Source organism: Oncorhynchus gorbuscha, linkage group LG16, assembly GCF_021184085.1.
Source record: "Oncorhynchus gorbuscha isolate QuinsamMale2020 ecotype Even-year linkage group LG16, OgorEven_v1.0, whole genome shotgun sequence".
Taxonomy (NCBI): domain Eukaryota; kingdom Metazoa; phylum Chordata; class Actinopteri; order Salmoniformes; family Salmonidae; genus Oncorhynchus; species Oncorhynchus gorbuscha.
This window is the reverse complement of record NC_060188.1, coordinates 4,883,243-4,911,081: the sequence shown is the minus strand read 5'-3', so window position 1 is coordinate 4,911,081 and position 27,839 is coordinate 4,883,243. Positions and strand designations below refer to the sequence as shown.

General features: G+C 45.8%; 1 protein-coding gene across 1 annotated transcript; it reads left to right on the top strand.

Moving 5' to 3' along the window:
- Positions 1–80: 80 nt before the first annotated feature.
- LOC123998900 (vegetative cell wall protein gp1-like) lies at positions 81–20,928 on the top strand. Its single transcript, XM_046304123.1, has 4 exons — positions 81–489; positions 2,162–2,264; positions 5,271–5,292; positions 20,657–20,928. Exons 1-4 carry the CDS (start codon positions 482–484, stop codon positions 20,926–20,928), a joined length of 405 nt encoding a protein of 134 aa, XP_046160079.1. The 5' UTR covers positions 81–481.
- Positions 20,929–27,839: the final 6,911 nt, after the last annotated feature.

The following is a 27,839-nucleotide window of genomic DNA, read 5'->3' as shown; positions in this document are numbered from 1 at the left end:
GAAGCTGGGCTCTGGGCCCCACAAAAATAAATATTTATGGATCTAATGGGTTAGCCGTGGTATGGAAGCACATCGGAGTTCTGAGGCAAATTTCCATCCACATAATCTCAGGTCTTCAACCCTAAAAACAGCCAGACAGTAGGAGTTGCCTATTAATAGCTCTGTTCTTTCCTGCTGCTGCTCTTTGGAACCAAATAGGCCAACATGGAGAACGCTGCAGCGGCTTATGGCTAGTCAACAATTTTCCGCTTAACACATGGAGCTACATGGAGCACTCAGCTCTGTTCCAAGCTAGTCTGTGGCCCATGCTGTGAGGTAACTCCCGGTGAAGTGTTAAGAGGACCAAAGCCAAGATTATCCCCCGAGATTGGCTGATTAGCCCGTCGGCTGGCCAATCAGTGCATGGCTACGTGGATATGCGTGATACAGCGTTTTTTGTGTGCGATTTCTTTGAGACATTCGCCAGCTTACACACGTTACTATGATCAGGTCAGTTGTTTTAGCTTAGTTGCTAATTGTCTGCGTGAGCAACTGCACCTCCTTATGTTGTATTAAAGTCTGTGAGACTTGCCTTATTGTGCTTCAGCCTGCTTCTTTGCCTTCTGTTTATATTGTATCCTAATGGAAGAAGGGGAGCAGACTGTGTTGGTTATGGTAGTTGTGTTTTTATAGGCTAGGCATTTTTCTCAAACCTTCTCCCTCAGACATGTTGAATTCCAACAAAAGCACACCTGATTTGGGCTCCTGAGTGGGCCGGTGGTCTAAGGCACTGCATCTCAGTGCTAGACGCGTCACTACAGACACTGGTTCGATTCCAGGCTGTATCACAACCGTCCGTGATTGGGAGTCCCATAGGGCGGCACACAATTGTCCCAGCGTCATCCGGGGTTGGCCGTCATTGTAAATAAGAATTTGTTCTTAACTGACTTGCCTAGTTTAAATTTAAAAAAATAACTAATCAAATTTGGTCTTTCTAGAGACTGTGTCAACCCTGATGCCCTGAAGACCGGTGACTAATATGCAGTGCACTGTGCAACGGCCTAAAAACCTAACTGACTCTGGATCAGTGCTTAAGGGCCAACATCCACCACCTCTCCACCTGGCTGCACACTCATCAGGCCTCGGGAGCTCTTGTTGCCAGGCGATGGCACGGCATTGCAGCACATGCTTGGCTTACATTTTTAGATGCAATTTCTCATCTCCGGTTCAATGAAACCGGATTCCAATTTATGTATTTTTCCATGCAGTTATTATTCTCCCATCTCTGTCCTTAAATGCTGGAGCTTTTTAAGTGAAAAGAGAAAAGGCCTAGGCTTATTAAGGCTAAATATAGGATCAGGACACATCCCAAATGGCACCCTATTCCCTAATATAGTGCTCTGGTCAAAAGTAGTGGACAATATAGGGAATAGGGTGCCATTTGGGACGCTGAATACCCACCTCTCCTCTGGAACAGCTTGCTGCTCGTGAAAGGATGTGGAAATGTCAGGTCATTTTTGTGTGTGTTTTTTTAATGGCTTTGGAGCATGAGTGTGGAGTGGAGGCTTGGCAGGCCTTTGTCTCTGAGAGCTGGGTCCCTACCAGGTAAGATGCAGTACTCTGAGGGATCTGGGGAGTGGCAGTAAGTACTGAGTGTGGCTGTGCCTCACTTTACCTGGGTCATTCAATACTGGTCATAGAGATGTCAGGCAGTGCACTGTATTGTGAATAACAGGGTGAGATTCAGCCTACTGAGTCTGGGTTGTCTTGGAGTTGGCGGTAGGTACTGGCTGGATGTCTGGGGATTGAAGAATGGGGCCTCATATCAAGGGTTTCAGTAACACTAAGAGGACCACAGCTCTGGCCTCCACCAGCACCAGCACCAGCATGCCTCCTAATAATTTCCAGACCACACAAGTCAGCCACACAAGCCAACCCGAGCCAATACAACCCAAGCCACACACACACGCAGGTCAACCCGAGCCAATACAACCCAAGCCACACAGGTCAACCCGAGCCACACACACACGCAGGTCAATCTGTTAATGGTGTTTCTATTGTCTGTACATTCCCTCAGTAAAGAGCTGCAGTGAGTAGATTCCAGGTGTTCACGTGCAGACAGTCCTCACCTCGCCAGCAACCGCGTTGTAAAACATGTCTGTCTTTTGATCCTCTGTTCCAGCCGAGAGAAGAAGCAGGGAACACGAGACCAGAGCCATTTGATGGAAGAAAAGAAAAAGAGAAAGCAAGAAGAAAAGAAAAAGAAGGAAGCTGCTCAGAAAAAGGTGTGACGTCATATGGTTCTTGTTGTTTGGAAACACTTCTATCATACTACCTCATACAGCACCAACCCCTGTTTTATCATACTACCTCATACAGCACCAACCCCTGTTTTTATCATACTACCTCATACAGCACCAACCCCTGTTTTTATCATACTACCTCATACAGCACCAACCCCTGTTTCTATCATACTAACTCATACAGCACCAACCCCTGTTTTTATCATACTAACTCATACAGCACCAACCCCTGTTTTTTATCATACTACCTCATACAGCACCAACCCCTGTTTTTATCATACTACCTCATACAGCACCAACCCCTGTTTTTATCATACTACCTCATACAGCACCAACCCCTGTTTTTATCATACTACCTCATACAGCACCAACCCCTGTTTTTATCATACTACCTCATACAGCACCAACCCCTGTTTTTATCATACTACCTCATACAGCACCAACCCCTGTTTTTATCATACTACCTCATACAGCACCAACCCCTGTTTTTATCATACTACCTCATACAGCACCAACCCCTGTTTTTATCATACTACCTCATACAGCACCAACCCCTGTTTTTATCATACTACCTCATACAGCGCCAACCCCTGTTTTTATCATACTACCTCATACAGCGCCAACCCCTGTTTTTATCATACCACCTCATACAGCGCCAACCCCTGTTTTTATCATACTACCTCATACAGCGCCAACCCCTGTTTTTATCGTACTACCTCATACAGCGCCAACCCCTGTTTTATCATACTACCTCATACAGCACCAACCCTGTTTTATCATACTACCTCATACAGCGCCAACTAGAGGTCGACTGATTAATCGGAATGGCCGATTTTTAATTAGGGCCGATTTCAAGTTTTCATAACAATCGGAAATCAGCGTTTTTTTTTTACACCCATTCTGGCCGCTTACATTGCACTCCAGGAGGAGACTGCGTGGCAGGCTGACTACCTGTTATGTGAGTGCAGCAAGGAGCCAAGCTAAGGTGCTACCTAGCATTAAACGTATCTTATAAAAAACAATCAATCTTAACATAATCACTAGTTAACTACACATGGTTGATGATATTACTAGTTTAACTAGCTTGTCCTGCGTTGCATATAATCGATGTGGTGCCTGTTAATATATCATTGAGTCACAGCCTACTTCGCCAAACGGGTGTTTTAACAAGCGCATTCGTGAAAAAAGCACTGTCGTTGCACCAATGTGTACCGAACCATAAACATTGACGCCTTTATTAAAATCAATACAAGTATATATTTTTAAACCTGCATATATAGTTAATATTGCCTGCTAACATGAATTTCTTTTAACTAGGGAAATTGTCACTTCTCTTGCATTCTGTTCGGTGCAACAGAGTCAGGGTATATGCAGAAGTTTGAGCTGCCTGGCTCATTGCGAACTGTGTGAAGACCATTTCTTCCTAACAAAGACCGTGATTAATTTGACAGAATTGTACATAATTATAACATTGAAGGTTGTGCAATGTAGCAGCAATATTTAGACTTAGGGTTGCCACTGTTCTATAAAATACGGAACAGTTCCGTGTTTCAAAATGATAGTTTCCGGATTTGACCATATTAAAGACCTAAGGCTCGTATTTCTGTGTGGTATTATATTATAATTAAGTCTCTGATTTGATAGAGCAGTCTGTCTGAGCGATGGTAGGCAGCAGCAGGCTCGTATGCATTCATTCAAACAGCACTTTCCTGCATTTGACTTAAAGCCTATCAACTCCAGAGATTAGGCTGTGCCTATTAGAACATCCACTAGTCAATAAAAGGAAAAACACATGGTATAGAGAGAAATAGTCCTATAATAACTATAACAAAAAACTTCTTACCTGGGAATATTGAAGACTCATGTTAAAAAGGAACCACCAGCTTTCATATGTTCTGAGCAAGGAACTTAAACGTTAGCTTTTTTACATGGCACATATTGCACTTTTACTTCTCCACTTTGTTTTTGCATTTTTTAAACCAAATTTAATATGTTTCATTATTTGAGACTAAATTTATTTTGATGTATTATATTAAGTGTTCATTCAGTATTGTTGTAATTGTCATTATTATAAATATACATGAATAAAAATTGTCCGATTTAATCGGTATCGACCTTTTTTTGTTCCTCCAATAATCGGTATCAGCATGAAAAATCATAATCGGTCGACCTCTAGCACCAACCCGCATTTTTATGGTACTACCTCATACAAGCACCAACCCCTGTTTTAATGGTGTAGCTTTACACAAAGCAAGGTGATGATATCAGCCTCTACCCTGTGCCCTGCTCTCTTCCTCTCCTCTTTCACCCTCCCTCGCTCCCTCTGCTCTGAACCGTGTCAGTAAGTGATCCCTTTCCACTCCGTTGGCTAAACAGGCTAACGTGTCATGCTGCTTCTCTTTATCACATGCAGCCTCCTGTGAGGCTGAGGAAAGCAGAGCTGAAGGGGGGAGCTGGCCAGTGTGTGTGTGTTCCTGCATACGCCACTGTACCTGTGTGTGTGTGTGTGTTGTCTGCCTCTTATTTCACTTTCTGGCTAACTAATCCACATGACCCACCAGGCAAAAGCCCCTAAGCTCAGCCGGTGGAGGGATGAACATAAAACATGTAGCATTATAATAGGCTAATAAGAACATTTCCCTGAACATTCTGTTCCAATGGAATGGGCTGGCTTTCAGTCAGAGCAAGGCTGAAGTGCAGGCAGCCAACCCAGTAGCATGCTAACGCTAGCAGGCTAACTCCGAGAGAGGAGACCTATTGATTGTCTGTTGCTTTAAATATTGACATAAAACACGTACTTCAGTTAGGACTCCTTTCTTTATTATGTGTATTTGACAGGGACAATAGGCCTACACATCAACATTTCAATAAATGTGGCAGTTTTATCCAGCCAGCTCATTTTCACCTGTCGTCCCTTGTACTTGTGTTTCTTACGTGAACTCTTTAAAAAAAATCTGTTGCTAATATGTTCTTCCTCTTTCTTTCTAGGTCACTGAACAGAAAACCAAAGGTGTGTTCTCATCTTTTCCAACATTCTGCAACCACTCCTACCTCCTATTACCTTAGACTGACTGACTGATTGAAAAGAGAGGGGGATGGAGGGAGAATGACAGTCTGAGCAACAGAGAAAGTGAGAGTATGCACAGTGTGCACTTAGCTGGCAGGGTTTTGAAGTGAATTGAACCCAGAGCACTGTAGATAGAACACATCCTCTCACTTCCCTCTGTGCCAAAGCTCTTAATGAGCGAGAGAGAAGGACTGGCGAGAGGGAGAGGACCTGTTATGTGGTGTGACTGGCCAGATGGGGCCGGGAGGGGCTTATGTTTTGAGAGAAAGTCTCTAGGAAAGCTCATTAGGGCATCCGTTAATGGTCCTGTAACGGCCTTCTAGCACTTAACAGGAGGTTGGGGAAGTGGGGGGTTTAAAGGTCAAGATGAGGAAGGGACATCTTAGTGTAATAACCCTACAGGGTATAGTTGGCTGCAGGACTGCATCTACTGGAGCCTGTCTGTGCTGCTGAGCTGCAATAATGAGCAGTAATCTGGGTTAGTTAGCTTTGTTAGCCTGTTTCCATCCAGTTAGCTTTGTTAGCCTGTTTCTATCCAGTTAGCTTTGTTAGCCTGTTTCCATCCAGTTAGCCTGTTTCCATCCAGTTAGCAGTAATCTGGGTTAGTTTTCTTGGTTAGCATGTTTCCACCAAGCCATGTATGGCTGAAAAGTCTCATGAAAGCTGGCTGTGACACATTAGAATGTGGTGTTGACTGTTGAGGAGAGCAGGGTCAGTGTGAAAGTGCAGGATAGGGGTAACAACAGGCAGGGAGAGGCCACCAGGGTAATACTGCACTTTTCTACTGTGGTTGGAATGGGGAGGCCCAACCTGGGTCTGGTGGAGGGAGGAGGAGAATATATATGGGGGTGGATGGAGGAATAGAGAGAGTGGGGTGAAAAAGGCAGAAGGAAATTCACCTGGCTTGTCACAAACATATTCCTGAGAAGGAAATGTCAAAAGTGAAAGAAAGGGTCTGAAGGAAAGAGAACAAAGTACATGAAAGAAACTGAGAGAGTATTGTGTGAAAGTGAGCGAGAACACACTCGTTTCCTGTCTACAGTTTACACATACAGTAAGCAGTGCGCATCAACATAAAAGGCACATGTGTACCCACATGGCTAAGGCATACAGTACATTCATATAAATAAGTTCTCTCTGCCTCACTGACCTCCACTGGGACTGTGTATGTAGTATAGACACTCATACAAACACAATTATATCAATGCATAGGTCAACAGACTTTTATGAATACATTAGTACAGTCATATGTGCATCTGTATAAACCAGGGATATTCAACTCCTACCCTACGAGGTCTGTCGCCTGCTGGTTTCCTGTTCTACCTGATCATTAATTTCACACACCTGGTGTCCCGGGTCTAAATCAGTCCCTGATTTAGAGGGAAACAATGAAAAAACACAGTGGAACTGGCTTTGAAGTCCAGAGGTTAGTTTGAAGGGGGCTAGATTGTCACATAAAAAAGTTGACGAGTACACACAGACACACGTGTCCTTATGTTTACAATTGGCTCATTCACCCCCTCCTCTCCCCTGTAACTATTCCCCAGGTCGTTGCTGTAAATGAGAACGTGTTCTCAGTCAACGTACCTGGTAAAATAACGGATAAATGTATGGTTTCCATCAGCCAGTCCCTAGTGTGAAAGCAGCATGTATTGCCTTTGGTGATAGTCTCCTACCTCTACAGTGTCTTCCTGGCTGTGACCTAGTTACAGCTCATCAGCCTCTCTCCATGCAGTTCTGGTTCATAGCCATTTCTCTGTCTCTATAGAGCGAGAGGTATTCTACCACTACCATCCAGGGTTACAACACAACCGTGCCTTAGTTTCTACCACCACTACCATCTAGTGTTACAACACAACCATGCCTTAGTTTCTACCACCACTACCATCTAGTGTTACAACACAGCCGTGCCTTAGTTTCTACCACCACTACCATCTAGTGTTACAACACAACCATGCCTTAGTTTCTACCACCACTACCATCTAGTGTTACAACCTTGCCTGAGTTTCTACCACCACTACCATCTAGTATTACAACCGTGCCTTAGTTTCTACCTCCACTACCATCTAGTATTACAACATTTTCTACCTCCACTACCATCTAGTGTTACAACCTTGCCTGAGTTTCTACCTCCACTACCATCTAGTGTTACAACCTTGCCTTAGTTTCTACCACCACTACCATCTAGTGTTACAACACAACCGTGCCTTAGTTTCTACCTCCACTACCATCTAGTGTTACAACACAACCATGACTTAGTTTCTACCACCACTACCATCTAGTATTACAACACAGCCGTGCCTTAGTTTCTACCACCACTACCATCTAGTATTACAACACAGCCGTTTAGTTTCTACCACCACTACCATCTAGTATTACAACACAGCCGTGCCTTAGTTTCTACCTCCACTACCATCTAGTGTTACAACACAACCATGCCTTAGTTTCTACTACCATCTAGTTTACAACACAGCCGTGCCTTAGTTTCTACCTCCACTACCATCTAGTGTTACAACACAACTATTCCTTAGTTTCTACCTCCACTACCATCTAGTGTTACAACACAACCATGACTTAGTTTCTACCACCACTACCATCTAGTATTACAACACAACCTTATGCCTTAGTTTCTACCACCACTACCATCTAGTGTTACAACACAGCCTTGCCTTAGTTTCTACCACCACTACCATCTAGTGTTACAACACAACCGTAGTTTCTACCACCACTACCATCTAGTGTTACAACACAACCGTGCCTTAGTTTCTACCACCACTACCATCTAGTGTTACAACACAGCCTTGCCTTAGTTTCTACCACCACTACCATCTAGTGTTTACAACCTTGCCTTAGTTTCTACCACCACTACCATCTAGTGTTACAACACAACCATGCCTTAGTTTCTACCACCACTACCATCTAGTGTTACAACACAGCCGTGCCTTAGTTTCTACCACCACTACCATCTAGTGTTACAACACAGCCGTCTTAGTTTCTACCACCACTACCATCTAGTGTTACAACACAGCCGTGCCTTAGTTTCTACCATCTACCATGTTACAACACAACCGTGCCTTAGTTTCTAGTGTTACAACACAACCGTGCCACCACTACCATCTAGTGTTAAAACACAGCTGTGCCTGAATCTCTCCTGTCTATGGCAGGTAGCATGCCCCCACCCCATCAGACACCAGTCCTCCCTGTCTACTGGACCATCACCCATGTGGAGGCATTTTCTCCCTGGCGATGCATGATGAGGGGATAGTGTAACATAGGGATACATACCCGGTAACTCTGTTAGCATGGATAGGTCTGTGGTAGACCTTGATGGATGGATGGATTAAGGAGGAGTAGGAGGGAGCATACTCACAGCATCCATTCCAGACGGAGCTGCAGCCACCACATTTACATAGCGCCATAAGATCACATTGTTATTCCAAATCTGCGGCGACACAACGCTGTCATTTCATAAGATTCATTTGCTGTTTCACATTGACTTAATTACACCCAGCGCTTTGTGTCGCAGCAGAGCCATAAATGGCAGTGTATTCCGGAGGGAATTAATTTATTCCACATGCTGCCGTCGCTGTCATGTTGTCTCTTCAGCGGCTAAACGCTATGAGAATGAATACAGTGGAGATGGATATTAGCCAATCACTGAACAGAGGCGAGGGGGGCATTCATTCAGTTGTTTATGCTGTATTGTCGAGGAGTATGTTTAGGTTAGAGCTGATATATGTCTTGTTGAGATTGTATATAGCAGAGGAGGCTGGTGGGAGGAGCTTTAGGAGGATGGGTTCATTGTAATGGCTGGAATGGAATAATGGAACGATATCAAACATGGAAAGCACGTGTTTGATTCATTCCATTCCAACCATCACAATGAACCCGTCCTCCTATAGCTCCTCCCACCAGCCTCTCTGGTATGTAGCTGTATCAGACCAAAGTTTATTGGTCACGTACACAGATTAGCAGGTGCATCTAAATGCTTATGTTACTAGCTCCAACAGTGAAGCAGAATGGCTCGCAAATCACATGTGATGTGAATTATACAAATGACTGAGATGGGACCATGGCTGTATATGAGAGCTGTCATTAGGCATTACAGTGATGGATGCCCGTTTTATTTTTCACTCACTCACTCACTCACTCACTCACTCACTCACTCACTCACTCGTAAGGATTCATATTTTCCTGAAAATATGCCAAGTTTCAATACCAGTAATAATTCCAGTGCCCACTTTAAAGCGTTTAAAACCAAGATATCGTCACTATTCCTGTGCATAGGCCTGTGAAATGTGTGACTGTCGAAATGTGAGCGCGAAGATGCCCATGTTATTTTGTAGGCCTACTGTAGCCTGCTGTAGATGTTTCCTGTAGGGTTTATTAACTGTGTGTGGGCAGCGTGTGCAGTCCCCCAGTGTTAATTATGTGTGTGCTGCACATGTTGTGTATTTTTATTTTTTGGAATTGCATTAATGCGGCGTTGGGGGGGGGTGTTGTAGGCTAATTTCCCGGGTCTTGTCATTTTGTTTTTGGGGAAACTGTGACCAGTCCCGGGATCCCAGTTATCCATGTTAATACCTACTCCTGGGTTGTCCAAGCCAAAGCCGACATTTCCAGCGACCACTCCATAACCCACACTACCTTCAGGAAGACATTAATCTATAGCTGTGTACGTTGAGGCGAGCAGGCCGAGTGTAAGGCTTGCGCTGGCTGCTGAGGGAGTTGTGGTGGGATGATGTATGGGGTGGACAGGCAGGGTTGAGTGGGCAGGTGAAGTAGCAGTGGAGTGTAGGAAACTGGGCAGTCAGGTAGAGGAGTTGGACTTAATGGGTTACTGGAATAGGGGACGCAGTGGGCCAGTTGGATCTCTCATTAGGTCAGTTGTATAACATTGACACTTTGTCACACACACTCCTACGTGTGTGTGTGTGACTGAGAGTTCCACCTCTGAACAGGTCTCTCTCTCTCTCCCAGCCACCAGCTGCAGCTACTCCCCCAGCACATTCCACCAATGTTTTATGATGGGGAAATGGTGTGTGTGAAAGAAAAGTCTCCTGTCCTGCTAACCTGAACCAGCTCCAGTCCCTGTGCCTTCATCCTGTCTGTCTGGCCTCCATCTTGGGTGCACACAAACACTCAAAGCCTTAAAGCTGCAATATGTAACGTTTTGGGCGACCTGACCAAATCTACATAGACATGTGTGTTATAGATCAGTCATTCTCATTTAAATCAAGTCTAAGAAGCTGTGTACTGTATCTGTTCTATGTGTTCTATTTCTATGGTTCCCGTTCGTAAGTGTCATTTTTGCATATTTTACTTTCGGTTTTGTACACCAGCTGTAAAAAACACTATATTTTGGGTTCTGGAAAATATATTTCATAGTGGTTGAAATGGTACAATGATTCTCTACATTATACTTGCTTGTTTTGTCACAAACTGAAATTAGGCGAACTATTAGAATTTTAGAAACCAGGAAATGGTGGGGTGATATCTGCATAGTGCATCTTTAAAATGTTTTAAATTGTTGAATAAAAGTATAGTGCCATTTCAATATACAGTAGTCTGACCAAGGTGTTTTGAGTCCTCCTGCCTTTTAGAACTCTATATGAGTTATCAGGAGCCCTCGGAGAGCTGTTCCTCTAAACTACAGACCTCCTGCCTTTTAGAACTCTATATGAATTATCAGGAGCCCTCGGAGAGCTGTTCCTCTAAACTACAGACCTCCTGCCTTTTAGAACTCTATATGAGTTATCAGGAGCCCTCAGAGAGCTGTTCCTCTAAACTACAGACCTCCTGCCTTTTAGAACTCTATATGGGTTATCAGGAGCCCTCGGAGAGCTGTTCCTCTAAACTACAGACCTCCTGCCTTTTAGAACTCTATATGGGTTATCAGGAGCCCTCGGAGAGCTGTTCCTCTAAACTACAGACCTCCTGCCTTTTAGAACTCTATATGAGTTATCAGGAGCCCTCGGAGAGCTGTTCCTCTAAACTACAGACCTCCTGCCTTTTAGAACTCTATATGAGTTATCAGGAGCCCTCGGAGAGCTGTTCCTCTAAACTACAGACCTCCTGCCTTTTAGAACTCTATATGAGTTATCAGGAGCCCTCGGAGAGCTGTTCCTCTAAACTACAGACCTCCTGCCTCTGAGGGATCAGGAGACCTGGGAGAGAGCTGTTCCTCTAAACTACAGTACTCCTACCTCTGACCTCTGAGGGATCAGGAGACCTGGGAGAGAGCTGTTCCTCTAAACTACAGCCCTCCTGCCTCTCAGACCTCTGAGGGATCAGGAGACCTGGGAGAGAGCTGTTCCTCTAAACTACAGCCCTCCTGCCTCTCAGACCTCTGAGGGATCAGGAGACCTGGGAGAGAGCTGTTCCTCTAAACTACAGCCCTCCTGCCTCTCAGACCTCTGAGGGATCAGGACACCTGGGAGAGAGCTGTTCCTTGAAATTACAGCCCCATATTTAATCAGGATTAATTAAGCCCCATCATCTCCACCTCCCCTCTGAGGCCCTCTCCTCAGTATGGCAGCTCAGCTCAACACGCTGAGGAGAGGAGGGGGAGACAGACGAGCCCTTCAGAGACCCTAAGGGAGAGACACACTCCACACACAAACATCGACGGATACATGCGTGTAAATGCACACACACTCTCGTTCTTATATGAATGTTACATTAACCTCCATCTCTTATCTTATTTTCAGATCAGTATCTTTATACAGTGTTCTTCTGTGATGAATCGACTTGCTCATCTGGTTCTGATTAGGCCTGGTATCTATATGACTGACGTTACCTGTAAGCAACAGATGTTGTTTTTGTTGCCAACATTGACTGTCATTCATTGGTCTGCATTGTGAAGCTATTCAATAATGTATTCAGCTCTATTGCACGCTGCCCTCTTGGTAAGGCCATGACACATCCCATCCTTTTCTTGGCTGCATTCTATTATTACATCCATAGCTTCCCTGAACCCAATATGCCACAGTATTAAAGTTAACACTTGTAGTGACTTGCTTTCCAAGACCCGCCACTGCTGTGAAATGGAGTTGAACACTTTCTCTCCTGAACGCAGCCCATTATAACAGAGAATACTTAGTAATTAATCTCTCCGATCTACCCATGTGTTTCCCCGCTAAACATTGGGCAATAGTAGCCTGTTTAGAGCAGTGTGAGCTGTTGTCGAGGCCTCTGGTATGAAAGCTCTCCATTCAGTTCCTCTCTCTGGCCGATTTTAAAGACGTAAGCTATGGAAAAGCTTATAATTGTGTGTGTGTGTGTGTGTGTGTGTGTGTGTGTGTGTGTGTGTGTGTGTGTGTGTGTGTGTGTGTGTGGCCCGATTTGATGAGTGGAGAGCAGTCTGCATGGTGCGATCACACACAGACACTGAGACAGACAGATTAAGGGCACCTCAAACTTCAGACATTTGGCCTCCTTTTTTTACTTGTGTGGCTACGAGCCAAATAGCTTTGCACTTCGGTCATCTGATGAAAATGAAGCTACTGTCTGCTGAATGTGTTTCACTAATGTCTTTTCTGTGAAGGAAAACTATAGTTGCACCCCAATCACTATTGAAGCAAAAAACATAGTCCTCTACCCTCCCTATGAAATGGTCCTTACCCTCCCTATGTTTGGTCCTCTACCCTCCCTATTGTGGGTCTAAAAATGCTGATTTTTGACCCTCCCTACTGTATGGTCCTCTATTCCCTACTGTGGTCCTCTACCCTCCCTACTGTAGGGTCCTCTACCCTCCCTACTTTATGGTCCTTTGACCCTCCCTACTGGGTCCTCTACCCTCCTCCCTCCAGCTGACTACTGTGTCCTCTTACCCAGGCTCCCTACAGCTATGGTCTGTACCCTCCCTACTGTTTGGTCCTCCCTCCATCCCTACTGTAGGGTCCTCTACCCTCCCTACTGTATGGTCCTCTCCCTACTGTTTTTAGAGGAAGAATCCTGCAGAGGAAGGTCCTCTACCCTCCCTACTGTATGGTCCTCTACCCTCCCTAATGAAGGAAGAATAGTCCTCTACTGTATGGTCCTCTACCCTCCCTACTGACTGTATGGTCTACCCTCCCTACTGTATGGTTTCCCTCCCTACTGTATGGGTCCTCTTCCCTACTGTATGGTCCTCTACCCTGCATACTGTATGGTCCTCTACCCTCCCTAAACTGTAGTTGCACCCTCCCTAATCACTATTGAAATGACAAAAAAAACACTGACTTTCAAAATAAAACTCAGATGAAATGGTTTGAAACACAGAATGTTTATTCATATCTTTTTGATTGTGTTTTGAAAATGCTGATTTTTGACCCCTGGTGACCCCTGGTGTGTGTGAGATCGTCAGAAAATAAAGGGCTCTTTTAAAGTGTAAAATGGGATCCCATTCCCTTCCTTTGTGTGAGGCTGTAGGCCCTACAGTGTAGGGTCTCAGGGCCGTAGTTTGATGTGCATCTTTGATGAACTGGGAATCCACACAACTCTCTCCAGCTGACTACTGTGTATCTTACCAAACAGGCTCATCGCACAGCTTAGAACTGTGTAATCTCTTTTTTTTCTCACTTTCCATCTCCTACTTTTTTCCACCTCTTTCACTGTATTCATCACACCTCATAGACTCTGTTTTTAGAGGAAGAATAGGGGTGCAGAGGAAGAATAGGGGTGCAGAGGAAGAATAGGGGTGCAGAGGAAGAATAGGGGTGCAGAGGAAGAATAGGGGTGCAGAGGAAGAATAGTGCTCTATTTATAAGGTGATCAGAGGGAGGGCTGGATTCAGAGAGAGACACAGATAGACAGACACGGGGGTGGTGGGACTGTGACACACACTATTCTCTGCACCATGTTGTGATTGGTGTAGCCAGAGAACAGACCGCTAGCCCCGCCTCTTTGCTCCCTCCACCCGTCCCCATCACTCTAATACTGTTCTATTTAAAGGCGGGACGTAGAATACTCCCAGTTTTAACAGGAAAATCCCCTCTGAATCAGCAGCGGGGAGAATTAGCCAGCCTTCCATCTGCTTGGCCTAATGTAGCCATCTTTGGCTATAAACAATGAGGAATGGATGAACGAGGAGGGAGGTAGGGAGTAGAGGAGAGGTAGGGAGTAGAGGAGAGGTAGGGAGTAGAGGAGAGGTAGAGAGCGAGAAGTCTGATGCGAGGCACACTCTAGCTTGAGCTTTCCTGCCTGGTTCCTATGCTGCAGGCAGGCTGAGGTGGAGCTGGTCAGGGGGCTGATGGCAACAGCTGTAGCCCACAATGATGCTCTGCTGCGGTGAGTGAGAACCAGGGGGGAAATCACATTTTAAAAATCAAATCAAACGTTATAAGTCACATGCGTTGAATACAACGGGTGTAAACCTGACAGTGAAATACTCTCTTATGAGCCCCGAAACAACAATGCAGTACAAATATGAATAAGAAATAAAAGTAACAAGTAATTAAAGACCCTTTTGCTTTTGATGGTGGTCAGGGTAGAGGGGGAATATATAATAGCCTTTAGCTCAGGGAGCAGCAGTAAAATAACAATGGCGGGACCATATACAGGTGGGTACCGGTACAGAGTCAATGTGTGGGGGCACCGGGTAGTTGAGGTACTGTGTACATGTAGGTAGAGTTATTACAGTGACTATGCATAGATAATAACAGAGAGTAGCAGTGGTGTAAATAGTCTGTGAATCCATTTGATTAGATGTTCAGGGGTCTTATGGCTTGGGGGGTAGAAGCTGTTCAGTAGCCTCTTGGACCGAGACTTGGCGCTCCGGAACCGCTAGCTGTGTGGTAGCAGAGAGAACAGTCTGACTAGGGTGGCTGGAGTCTGACAATTTTTAGGGCCTTCCTCTAACACCGCCTGGATGTCAGGAAGCTTTGCCCCAGTGATGTACTGGGCCGTACGCACTACCCTCTGTAGTGTCTTGCTGTAGGAGGCCGAGCAGTCGCCATACCAGGCAGTGATGCAACCAGTCAGGATGCTCTCGATGGTGCAGCTGTAGAACCTTTTGAGGATCTGAGGACCCATACCAAATCTTTTCAGTCTCCTGAGAGGGAATGGGTTTTGTCATGACTGTCTTGGTGTGCTTGGACCCTGTTAGTTTGTTGGTGATGTGGACACCAAGGAACTTGGAAGCTCTCAACCTGCTCCACTCCAGCCCCGTCGATGAGAATGGGGGCGTGCTCGGTCCTCTTTTTCCTTTAATCCAAAATCATCTCCTTTTGTCTTGATCATGTTGAGGGAGAGGTTGTTGTCCTGGCACCACACGGCCAGGTCTCTGACCTCTTCCCCATAGGCTGTCTCATTGTTGTTGGTGATCAGGCCTTTTCACTGTCATCAGAACTTAATGATGGTGTTGGAGTCGTGCCTGGCTGTGCAGTCATGAGTGAACAGGGAGTACAGGAGTGGACTGAGTACGCACCCCTGAGGGGCCCCTGTGTTGAGGATCAGCGTGGCAGATGTGTTGCTACCTGCCCTTACCACCTGGGGGAGGCCTGTTAGGAAGTCCAGGATCCAGTTGCAGAGGGATGTGTTTAGTCCCAGGGTCCTTTGAGGGCACTATTGTGTTGAATGCTGAGCTGTAGTCAATGAACAGCATTCTCAAATAGGTGTTCCTTTTGTCCAGGGGGGGAAAGGGCAGTGTGAAGTGCAATAGAGATTGCATCTTCTGTGGATCTGTTAGGGCAGTATGCAAATTGGAGTTGGTCTAGGGTTTCTGGGATACTGGTGTTGAGGCTTGTGTAACTGGACAGCTCTCGGCTGTGCTTCGCTTTGTGGTCTGTGATGGTTTGTCAGCCCTGCCACATCTGTCGATGTTCAGAGCCTGTGTAGTACGATTCGATCTTAGTCCTGTATTTATTTTAAAACCCTTTGCCTGTTTGATGGTTCGTCGGAGGGTATAGCGGGATTTCTTATAAGCCTCCTGGTTAGTCCCACTCCTTGAAAGCGGCAGCTCTAGCCTTTAGCTCAGGGAGGAGGTTGCCTGTAATCCATGGCTTCTGGTTGGGGTATGTATATACGTACGTACGGTCACTGTGGAGACGACGTCATCGATGCACTTATTGATGAAGCCTGTTATTGTCTATAGCCTGTTATTGAACACGCAACTCCTATAATGAAGCACCTAATAAAACTTAATTTTCAGAGATTTACCCAAATGCAATTAGCGGGAAACACCGTTCTCGACAGAACACCTAATGTGACCAGCTCCATATGTGACAGACATCTCTTTTAGAAACGTAGAAAGAGGGGGAATATAATAGCAGCTACTATGATGGGTTGCTAATATGACTAGGATAATGCATTTGGCTTCTGGACAACATAAGAATGTTGATATGAAAACCAATAAAAATAATTGCCTCCCCGTTTCTATGGATGGATGTTCGCAAGGCTACTTTGAAGCAAGGGAAGACTGATTTATTTGACGTAAAGTGAAAACGTTCAGGTTTCAACCTCACACAGCAAAGTAGTGCTGAATTCACTCCAGTAGCCTACGCAGGCTTTTTGAGGAACTACTCTTGTGCTGTCTGACAGATGGTAGGCTATTCTGCTCCTCAAACTAGGCTGTGTCTGCTGTGTGCCTGTGATAAATTAAAATGCATGAAGACTAACAAATACACACAAACCTATTTTTTTATTCCACAAAATTATGCAAATTTACTCTAGACCGATAAGCAAGACCGGTCAAATGTGTTTTTGGTGGCTAACCGATTAACCGGTAACATCCCTAATGCAAATGTATTGAGAAAGTATTTTTCTAATAATCTATCATTGAGTAAAGGTATTTATTGGTGCTTCGATAAGATATTTGGATTGAAGGTTATTTGTGGATGTGAATCTAAATGTACTTTTTTCTTTTAAGGTTGTTTCGATTTGGGGTTGGGTCGCCAGAAATTCTGGCCAAAAAAATGGGGTTACCCCAGTCTCAGGGATGGCTAACTGTGGAAATTCCTTTGTCTCTACACAGTTAGGTAAATCTGCTGTTAGTTTCTTTGCACCTTACTTGTGAAAAAAATTGTTTGTTTGTTTTCTTTGACTGTTGTGTATCTCTGCTTTTCATGTTGTATTAATATGTATATTTTGTCATTACAGGCCTCTTTATAAGAGACCTTGGTCTCAGTATGACTCCCTGCTAAAATAAAGGTTAAAGACATGTTTTTGTATGACACCGTTCTGTGCTCTTCCCCCTTACTGTGGGCCTCCCGGTTACATAACTGTGTGTGAGCTGTTCACCGTTCTGTGCTCTTCCCCCTTACTGTGGGCCTCCCGGTTACATAACTGTGTGTGAGCTGTTCACCGTTCTGTGCTCTTCCCCCTTACTGTGGGCCTCCCGGTTACATAACTGTGTGTGCTGTTCACCGCTGTTCACCGGGCCTCTGTGCTGTTCTTCCCCCCCCTTACTGTGGGCCTCCCGGTTACATAACTGTGTGTGAGCTGTTCACCGTTCTGTGCTCTTCCCCCTTACTGTGGGCCTCCCGGTTACATAACTGTGTGTGAGCTGTTCACCGTTCTGTGCTCTTCCCCCTTACTGTGGGCCTCCCGTTACATAACTTACATAACTGTGTGTGAGCTGTTCACCGTTCTGTGCTCTTCCCCCTTACTGTGGGCCTCCCGGTTACATAACTGTGTGTGAGCTGTTCACCGTTCTGTGCTCTTCCCCTTACTGTGGGCCTCCCGGTTACATAACTGTGTGTGAGCTGTTCACCGTTCTGTGCTCTTCCCCCTTACTGTGGGCCTCCCGGTTACATAACTGTGTGTGAGCTGTTCACCGTTCTGTGCTCTTCCCCCTTACTGTGGGCCTCCCGGTTACATAACTGTGTGTGAGCTGTTCACCGTTCTGTGCTCTTCCCCCTTACTGTGGGCCTCTCGGTTACATAACTGTGTGTGAGCTGTTCACCGTTCTGTGCTCTTCCCCCTTACTGTGGGCCTCCCGGTTACATAACTGTGTGTGAGCTGTTCACCGTTCTGTGCTCTTCCCCTTACTGTGGGCCTCCCGGTTACATAACTGTGTGTGAGCTGTTCACCGTTCTGTGCTCTTCCCCCTTACTGTGGGCCTCCCGGTTACATAACTGTGTGTGAGCTGTTCACCGTTCTGTGCTCTTCCCCCTTACTGTGGGCCTCCCGGTTACATAACTGTGTGTGTGAGCTGTTCAACGTTCTGTGCTCTTCCCCCTTACTGTGGGCCTCTCGGTTACATAACTGTGTGTGAGCTGTTCACCGTTCTGTGCTCTTCCCCCTTACTGTGGGCCTCTCGGTTACATAACTGTGTGTGAGCTGTTCACCGTTCTGTGCTCTTCCCCCTTACTGTGGGCCTCCCGGTTACATAACTGTGTGTGAGCTGTTCACCGTTCTGTGCTCTTCCCCCTTACTGTGGGCCTCTCGGTTACATAACTGTGTGTGAGCTGTTCACCGTTCTGTGCTCTTCCCCCTTACTGTGGGCCTCCCGGTTACATAACTGTGTGTGAGCTGTTCACCGTTCTGTGCTCTTCCCCCTTACTGTGGGCCTCCCGGTTACATAACTGTGTGTGAGCTGTTCACCGTTCACTGCACAAACATTGGGCTGTGGTCAATGGAGCAGCACCGTTCCCATACAGCGTCATACGCAGAACCCACACATAATTTTCTGTGGGTTACTTAATCAATAAGGCCTGGGGGGGTATGTGGTATATGGGCAATATACCACGGCCAAGGGCTGTTCTTGGGCGCAACGCAATACCACAACCCCCCGAGGTGCCTTATTGCTATTATAAACTGGTTACCAATGTAATTAGAGCAGTAAAAAAAAAATGTCATACCCGTGGTATATGGTCTGATATACCACAGCTGTCCGCCAGTCAGCATTCAGGGCTCAAACCACCCAGTTTATAATGAGCTTTTTACTTTGTGAGAATATCTAGCCACAGGATTGTTTCCTGTCTCACACATTGATTCTCTCGTACTACTAAACACATCACAATCTCACGCTGGTTTGTTTGGCTTCTGGTCTGTGTTCCTGCATCCTGGTGATGTTTTTACTAGTGTTGCCATGCCAGATCTTTCTCTCTTGCTCCCTCTGGCTGTGTGATTTAACAGGCATGTCTTTGTTTAGACTTGCATCCCACTACTGTCAATGTGTGTCTGTGAGCATTCCTCTATTCCCAAGTTATTTCGATCACTATTTTGGTGAATTATTTTTTGGGGAAGCATAACAAAACAGTGGAACATAAAACAATGAATCAATAATCTGTTTGTAAGGAATTTGTCAGAACGCGGTACAGTCAGCTTCTTTTGCTGTGTTTTTTAACCCTTTGTCTTTTACTCTCACCATGTTTTCTACTCAGTACACTTACACATACATTAACATATTGGTAATTGAGCAGATGCTCTTATCCAGAGTGACTTTTTTACTTGGTATAATAGATCAGCGCTCTGCCCCATGCTTGTGTCCATTTCAGGAGGACCTTTCTAGTGCCTGAAAATAAAACGCTAATTTACTAGCATGGTAAACATTATCATGCATTTAATGAATTAAATGGCAGTAGGCTCTTTGCTGACTATCACATTTATTATGTAAGCACCAGTACAGAGATTATGACCAGAATACATCTCGTTTCCATAATGCACCTGATGCCTGTCATTCCAAATCTGATCCTCTTGCTACTTGGTCTCTCCTCATACAGATTGAGCCCTGACCTTTTTGAGCACTTCCCCACTGTTGATAATGCTTAAGGTGCTAGCCTACAAAACTGCTAATATTGAGCCCGGAAATTGAGTACAGTACTTAGCATGCTAGGCTGCTAAGAAGCTAAAACAGTTGAGGCAATACATGAAAATAGTACTTAGCTAGCATGCTTAATGGTGCTTGCTAGCTATTGCTGAGGAAATTAATGAGTTGAGTAATTAGCTAGCATACCATGCTAAACAGTGCTAGCTGGCTTATGTTAATGCTAGACTGAGGAAGTGGGTGAGTGGAGTTTGTCATAGGGGCTGGAAGCGGAGACATAATAGACGGTCAGGGTGGAATGTAAATGTGAGAAGGAGAAGTCACGGCTAGGTCAGTAGGATGGGTGGGGGGGTCACAGAGGGAAGAGTAGCTCTAAAACGGCCCTCTTTTTCCAGGGTTAGGATGTGATTGTCCTTATAAACACTGATCTAAGATCAGTTAGTGGGCTTTGCCTTAAGCCTACTAATGCTTAAGATGGAGGGATGGTGAGCTGATGATGCCTCCGTATCATCAATAGACTGCTAAGCATATGGATGTGTGAATGGGTGTGTGTTGAAGAAATCAATCAGCTTCTGCCTGGTGCCTTAACTTCCTGCCTCCTCTCTCTTCCCTCCACAGTGCCAGACTCAGCCAAGCACAGCCCCACCCCTCCTCCCCCCGCCAACCCCAGTGCCACCCCGCCTGTGCCCCCCACCAGCAGCAGTGGCAGTAATGGCAAGCGCCCTCTCCAGTGCCCAGCAGCAGTCCCAGCCCTCGCCCGCCCAACAGCGTTACCCGCCAAGAGAGATCCCTCCGCGCTTCCGCCAGCAGGAGCACAAGCAGCTGCTGAAGAGGGGTCAGCCGCTGCCCCCTGGGACCCTTCCAACTGTACCAGGACGCCCCGAACCTGACTCGAGTCAGAAATCCTCTGGTGCATCGCACACAGGTTAGCACTTTACTTTGAGCTTTTTCCTTTGTGACCTTTTGACCTCTGGGAATGTTCCACAACCCTGAACTTGACCACAGTTGACTGTCCAACTTATTTTCTCTGATTATGTACATTTTATTTAGTGGAGCTTTTCCGGGATTCATATCTTATATTGATGTTCAAGTGTTTTCCCGTATTTAGTTTAGTTTGCCACTTTGCTTTCTCCTTTTAGATATGTATAGTGTATGCCATTGTTGTTTCCTTGCCTGTTTCCTTGGGTCTGCTGTGTATCACACTGTGCTTCAGACTGCTGTCTAGTTCACCTGCAGGGCTGTGTGCACCGCTGTGTGGAAGGATCTGTTGTTGTGTTCGTTGTTTGTTTTGAATGTGGTCTACCTGGCCTGGGATTCTAAATATAGAGAGTAAATTACAGCAGGGGGCCACTGTGAAGGGGCGGAGAGTAAACACAGCTGGCGTGTGTGAGAGAGATTTGATCTGATTTAAACAACCTGAAGACCAGTCTAAAGATTTCAACTCAGTCATACTTAGTTACTATAAGTAAAGTTTGTGTGTGCAGGGTTTTTTCTGCATAGAAAAGTATTGGGCGGGCCGCCTAATAGTGTTGCATGGTATACCGACCATTCTGTACTTTTTCAATACTAGAACATGAAAAATGGTTCGGGACTAGAATTTATTTTATTTCCGGTACTTCTGTCAAATGTGTCTCATTGATCAAGTCTTTCTATCAGTCAGCGCAGCCAATGTCCACCTTATAGTGCGAGTGCACCGGGCCTGCTCCACTTAGCCTGTACTGGGAGTCTGGGCTGTATCATGTTAGCTCCACTTAGCCTGTACTGGGAGTCTGGGCTGTATCATGTTAGCTCCACTTAGCCTGTACTGGGAGTCTGGGCTGTATCATGTTAGCTCCACTTAGCCTGTCTGGGAGTCTGGGCTGTATCATGTTAGCTCCACTGTACTGGGAGTCTGGGCTGTATCATGTTAGCTCCACACTCATACTGTACTGGGAGTCTGGGCTGTTAGCTCCATCATGTTAGCTCCACATTAGCTCTGCTGTACTGGGAGTCTGGGCTGTATCATGTTAGCTCCACACTTAGCCTGTACTGGGAGTCTGGGCTGCATCATGTTAGCTCACACTCATACTGTACTGGGAGTCTGGGCTGTATCATGTTAGCTCCACACTCATACTGTACTGGGAGTCTGGGCTGTATCATGTTAGCTCCACATGTTAGCTCCACACTAGCCTGTACTGGGAGTCTGGGCTGTATCATGTTAGCTCCACACCTGTGTACTGGGAGTCTGGGCTGTATCATGTTAGCTCCACTTAGCCTGTACTGGGAGTCTGGGCTGTATCATGTTAGCTCCACTTAGCCTGTACTGGGAGTCTGGGCTGTATCATGTTAGCTCCACTTAGCCTGTACTGGGAGTCTGGGCTACATCATGTTAGCTACACACTCATACTGTACTGGGAGTCTGGGCTGTATCATGTTAGCTCCACTTAGCCCGTACTGGGAGTCTGGGCTATATCATGTTAGCTCCACATTCATACTGTACTGGGAGTCTGGGCTACATCATGTTAGCTCCACATTCATACTGTACTGGGAGTCTGGGCTACATCATGTTAGCTACACACTCATTCTGTACTGGGAGTCTGGGCTACATCATGTTAGCTACACACTCATACTGTACTGGGAGTCTGGGCTGTATCATGTTAGCTCCACACTCATACTGTACTGGGAGTCTGGGCTATATCATGTTAGCTCCATACTCATGCTGTACTGGGAGTCTGGGCTACATCATGTTCGCTCCACACTCAAATAAAATAAAATAAAAACAAATGTTATTTGTCACATACACATGGTTAGCAGATGTTAATGCGAGTTTAGCGAAATGCTTGTGCTTCTAGTTCCGACAATGCATTAATAACCAACAAGTAATCTAACTAACAATTCCAAAACTACTGTCTTATACACCGTGTAAGGGGATAAAGAATATGTGCATAAAGATATATGAATGAGTGATGGTACAGAGCAGCATGGGCAAGATACAGTAGATGGTATCGAGTACAGTATATACATATGAGATGAGTATGTAAACAAAGTGGCATAGTTAAAGTGGCTAGTGATACATGTATTACATAAGTAGATGATATAGAGTACAGTATATACGTATGCATATGAGATGAATAATGTAGGGTATGTAACATATCAGGTAGCATTGTGTGGTCCTTCTGTAGCTCAGTTGGTAGAGCATGGCGCTTGTAACGCCAGGGTAGTGGGTTCGATCCCCGGGACCACCCATACGTAGAATGTATGCACACATGACTGTAAGTCGCTTTGGATAAAAGCGTCTGCTAAATGGCATATATTATATTATTATTATATTATTGTTTAAAGTGCCTAGTGATATATTTTACATTTCCCATCAATACCCATTATTAAAGTGGCTGGAGTTGAGTCAGTGTCAGTGTGTTGGCAGCAGCCACTCAATGTTAGTGGTGGCTGTTTAACAGTCTGATGGCCTTGAGATAGAAGCTGTTTTTCAGTCTCTCGGTCCCAGGTTTGATGCACCTGTACTGACCTCGCCTTCTGGATGATAGCGGGGTGAACAGGCAGTGGCTCGGTTGGTTGTTGTCCTTGATGATCTTTATGGCCTTCCTGTAACATTGGGTGATGTAGGTGTCCTGGAGGGCAGGTAGTTTGCCCCCGGTGATGCGTTGTGCAGACCTCACTACCCTCTGGAGAGCCTTACGTTTGTGGGCGGAGCAGTTGCCGTACCAGGCGGTGATGCAGCCCGGCAGGATGCTCTCGATTGTGCATCTGTAGAAGTTTGTGAGTGCTTTTGGTGACAAGCCGAATTTCTTCAGCCTCCTGAGGTTGAAGAGGCGCTGCTGCTCCTTCATCATGATGCTGTCTGTGTGAGTGGACCAATTCAGTTTGTCTGTGATGTGTATGCCGAGGAACTTAAAACTTGCTACCCTCTCCACTACTGTTCCATCGATGTGGATAGGGGGGTGTTCCCTCTGCTGTTTCCTGAAGTCCACAATCATCTCCTTAGTTTTGTTGACGTTGAGTGTGAGGTTATTTTCCTGACACCACACTCCGAGGGCCCTCACCTCCTCCCTGTAGGCCGTCTCGTCGTTGTTGGTAATCAAGCCTACCAATGTTGTGTCGTCCGCAAACTTGATGATTGAGGTGGAGGCGTGCGTGGCCACGCAACAGGGAGTACAGGAGAGGGCTCAGAACGCACCCTGGAGGCCCCAGTGAACAGGGGGTGGAGTGTTGTTGCCTACAGGAGAGGGCTCAGAACAGGGTCTCGAGCTTGATGACGAGCTTGGAGGGTACTATGGTGTTGAATGCCGAGCTGCAGTCGATGAACAGCATTCTCACATAGGTATTCCTCTTGTCCAGATGGGTTAGGGCAGTGTGCAGTGTGGTTAAGAGATTGCATCGTCTGTGGACCTGTTTGGGCGGTAAGCAAATTGGAGTGGGTCTAGGGTGTCAGGTAGGGTGGAGGTGATATGGTCCTTGACTAGTCTCTCAAAGCACCTCATGATGACGGAAGTGAGTGCTACGGGGCGGTAGTCGTTTAGCTCAGTTACCTTAGCTTTCTTGGGAACAGGAACAATGGTGGCCCTCTTGAAGCATGTGGGAACAGCAGACTGGTATATGTCCGTAAACACACCGGCCAGCTGGTCTGCGAATGCTCTGAGGGCGCGAGTGGGGATGCCGTCCGGACCTGCAGCATTGCGAGGGTTAACACGTTTAAATGTCTTACTCACCTCGGCTGCAGTGAAGGAGAGTCCGCATGTTTTCGTTGCAGGCTGTGTCAGTGGCACTGTATTGTCCTCAAAGCAGGCAAAAAAGTTATTTAGTCTGCCTGGGAGCAAGACATCCTGGTCCGTGACTGGGCTGGTTTTCTTCTTGTAGTCCGTGATTGACTGTAGACCCTGCCACATACCTCTTGTGTCTGGGCCGTTGAATTGAGATTCTACTTTGTCTCTGTACTGACGCTTAGCTTGTTTGATTGCCTTGCGGAGGGAATAGCTGCACTGTTTGTATTCGGTCATGTTACCAGTCACCTTGCCCTGATTAAAAGCAGTGGTTCGCGCTTTCAGTTTCACGCGGATGCTGCCATCAATCCACGGTTTCTAGTTTGGGAATGTTTTAATCGTTGCTATGGGAACGACATCTTCAACGCACGTTCTAATGAACTCGCACACCGAATCAGCGTATTCGGCAATGTTGTTATCTGACGCAATACGAAACATATCCCAGTCCACGTGATGGATGCAGTCTTGGAGTGTGGAGTCAGCACTCATGCTGTACTAGGAGTCTGGGCTACATCATGTTAGCTACACACTCATGGGAATATTTTCTAGTAATATTTATGTCTGTTGCGTTATGCTAATTAGTGTCAGATGATGACAACGATCCCGTTCACGGGATGGGAGTTACAACATTTAAGAAATTTAGCGTAATTCATTTGATTAATATTATGGTGTTTCTATTCCAAGAAAAATGAAACCCTCAGGGTTACCGTTAGGATGGAACGGAAAATATGTCCCTGTACAGCGTGACAGTCAGGAGTAGGCTACAGTACTAAGAGCATAAGAGGATTGGAGGATTCTAAATGAATATCTACGGGGCATAACATTGAACGGAGATTCAGTGAAAATAAAAATCTGTCAAGACCAGTCCCCGTGTTGTTTCATAGCAACGCGAAAGGATGCTGAAATAGCTATTGCTTCAAATCCTATTGCTTCTATCTTCAATATACTTTTTAAATAAATAACGATGGAACAGAAAATATGGCGCTGTACAATGTGACAGTCGGGAGTAGGCTACAGTACTAGGCTATTCAACTAAAGAATCCCTGTGTCGTGCTGGAACACGGGAGTCCGGGGTTCAATTCCCTGACTGGGAGGAAGGAGTAGGCTGTCCTTGTAAATAAGAATTTGTTCTTAACTGACTTGCCTAGTTAAATAAAGGTTACACTAAAAGCACCACTAAAAGCACAACATTTCTACACCCTAATTCTATAATTGTAGTCTTCTAACCAGTACCGAAACAAAATGTATCAAGACTGGGCCCTATGCTTGTCTTAGAGCAGCGCAAAATGGTGCTAAAATAGTTTGAGGCTATTGCTTCAAATCCTATTGCTTCTAACTTCATTATGCTCTTTAAATAAACAAGACCTACACCACTTTTAACAGCACATTACTCAACACTAGTGAGACTCATGTCGCCTATAGTAGGCCTACAGTATATTGAAAAATATGACATGACTCTCCGCCAATAATTACATATTGGGGGATTCTTAATTAATGAATCAATTAATTCATTCATTAAAACCAAAAGCCGCCTCATGGATCTCGCGGTGGCGGCCGGCACGGGTATCAAACCTGCATCTGTAGTAACGCATTTTGCACTGCGATGCAGTGTCTTAGACAGCTGCGCCACTCAGTAGGCCCAAACGAAAGTGAGCGATTTGTTATCTGAATAAAGGCCCTCAATTTTTCATGCCATAGTTAGTTACGTTGTTTTAGTTTGAACGTGCAGACGGGCACTAAGAAGAGTGGGATTGTTTCCCTAGTCAGCGCCATTATTAGTGCAATGCCGCTTAGCGTTGCTCTGTGCTACCCAGTGGGGCGGGGTGGGGGTCCACCATCCCTCCCCTTCCTCCTCCTCCCTTCCGCATGGGCTAGGTCCGTCTTCTGTGCGTGGCTCTACAGCCCATCCTGTGCCCCATGCCTTCATGCCATGAGCCTTGCGCGCCCACCGCTATTTCAGTGGATACAGCTGGAGAACTGCAAGGCAATCCCATTGTGCGCCACTCTGTAGCCATGACCAATATAAACTCAGCAAAAAAAGAAATGTCCTCTCACTGTCAACTGCATTTTATTTTCAGCAAACTTAACATGTGTAAATATTTGTATGGACATAAGATTCAACAACTGAGACATAAACTGAACAAGTTCCACAGACATGTGACTAACATAAATAGAATGTGTCCCTAAACAAAGGGGGGCCAAAATCAAAAGTAACAGTCAGTATCTGGTGTGGCCATCAGCTGCATTAAAAACTGCAGTGCATCTCCTCCTCGTGGACTGCACCACATTTGCCAGTTCTTGCTGTGAGATGTTACTACACTCTTCCACCAAGGCACCTGCAAGCTCCTGGACATTTCTGGGGGGTATGGCCCTAGCCCTCACCCTCCGATCCAACAGGTCCCAGACGTGCTCAATTGGATTGAGATCCGGGCTCTTCGCTGGCCATGGCAGAACACTGACATTCCTGTCTTGCAGGAAATCATGCACAGAACGAGCAGTATGGCTGGTGGCATTGTCATGCTGGAGGGTCATGTCAGGATGAGCCTGCAGGAAGGGTACCACATGAGGGAGGACGATGTCTTCCCTGTAACGCACAGCGTTGAGATTGCCTGCAATGACAACAAGCTCAGTCTAAGGATGCTGTGACTCACCGCCCCAGAGCATGATGGACCCTCCACCTCCAAATCAATCCTGCTCCAGAGTACAGGCCTCAGTGTAATGCTCATTCCTTCGACGATAAATGCAAATCCGACCATCATCTCTGGTGAGACAAAACCGTGAATCGTCAGTGAAGAGCACTTTTTGCCAGTCCTGTCTGGTCCAGCGACGGGGGGTTTGTGCTCATAGGCAACATTGTTGACAATGATGATGTCTGGTGAGGACCTGCCTTACAACAGGCCTACAAGCCCTTAGTCCAGCCTCTCAGCCTATTGCGGACAGTCTGAGCACCACTGATGGAGGGATTGTGCGTTCCTGGTGTAACTTGTTGTTGTTGTCGTCATCCTGTACCTGTCCCACAGGTGTGATGTTCGGATGTACCGATC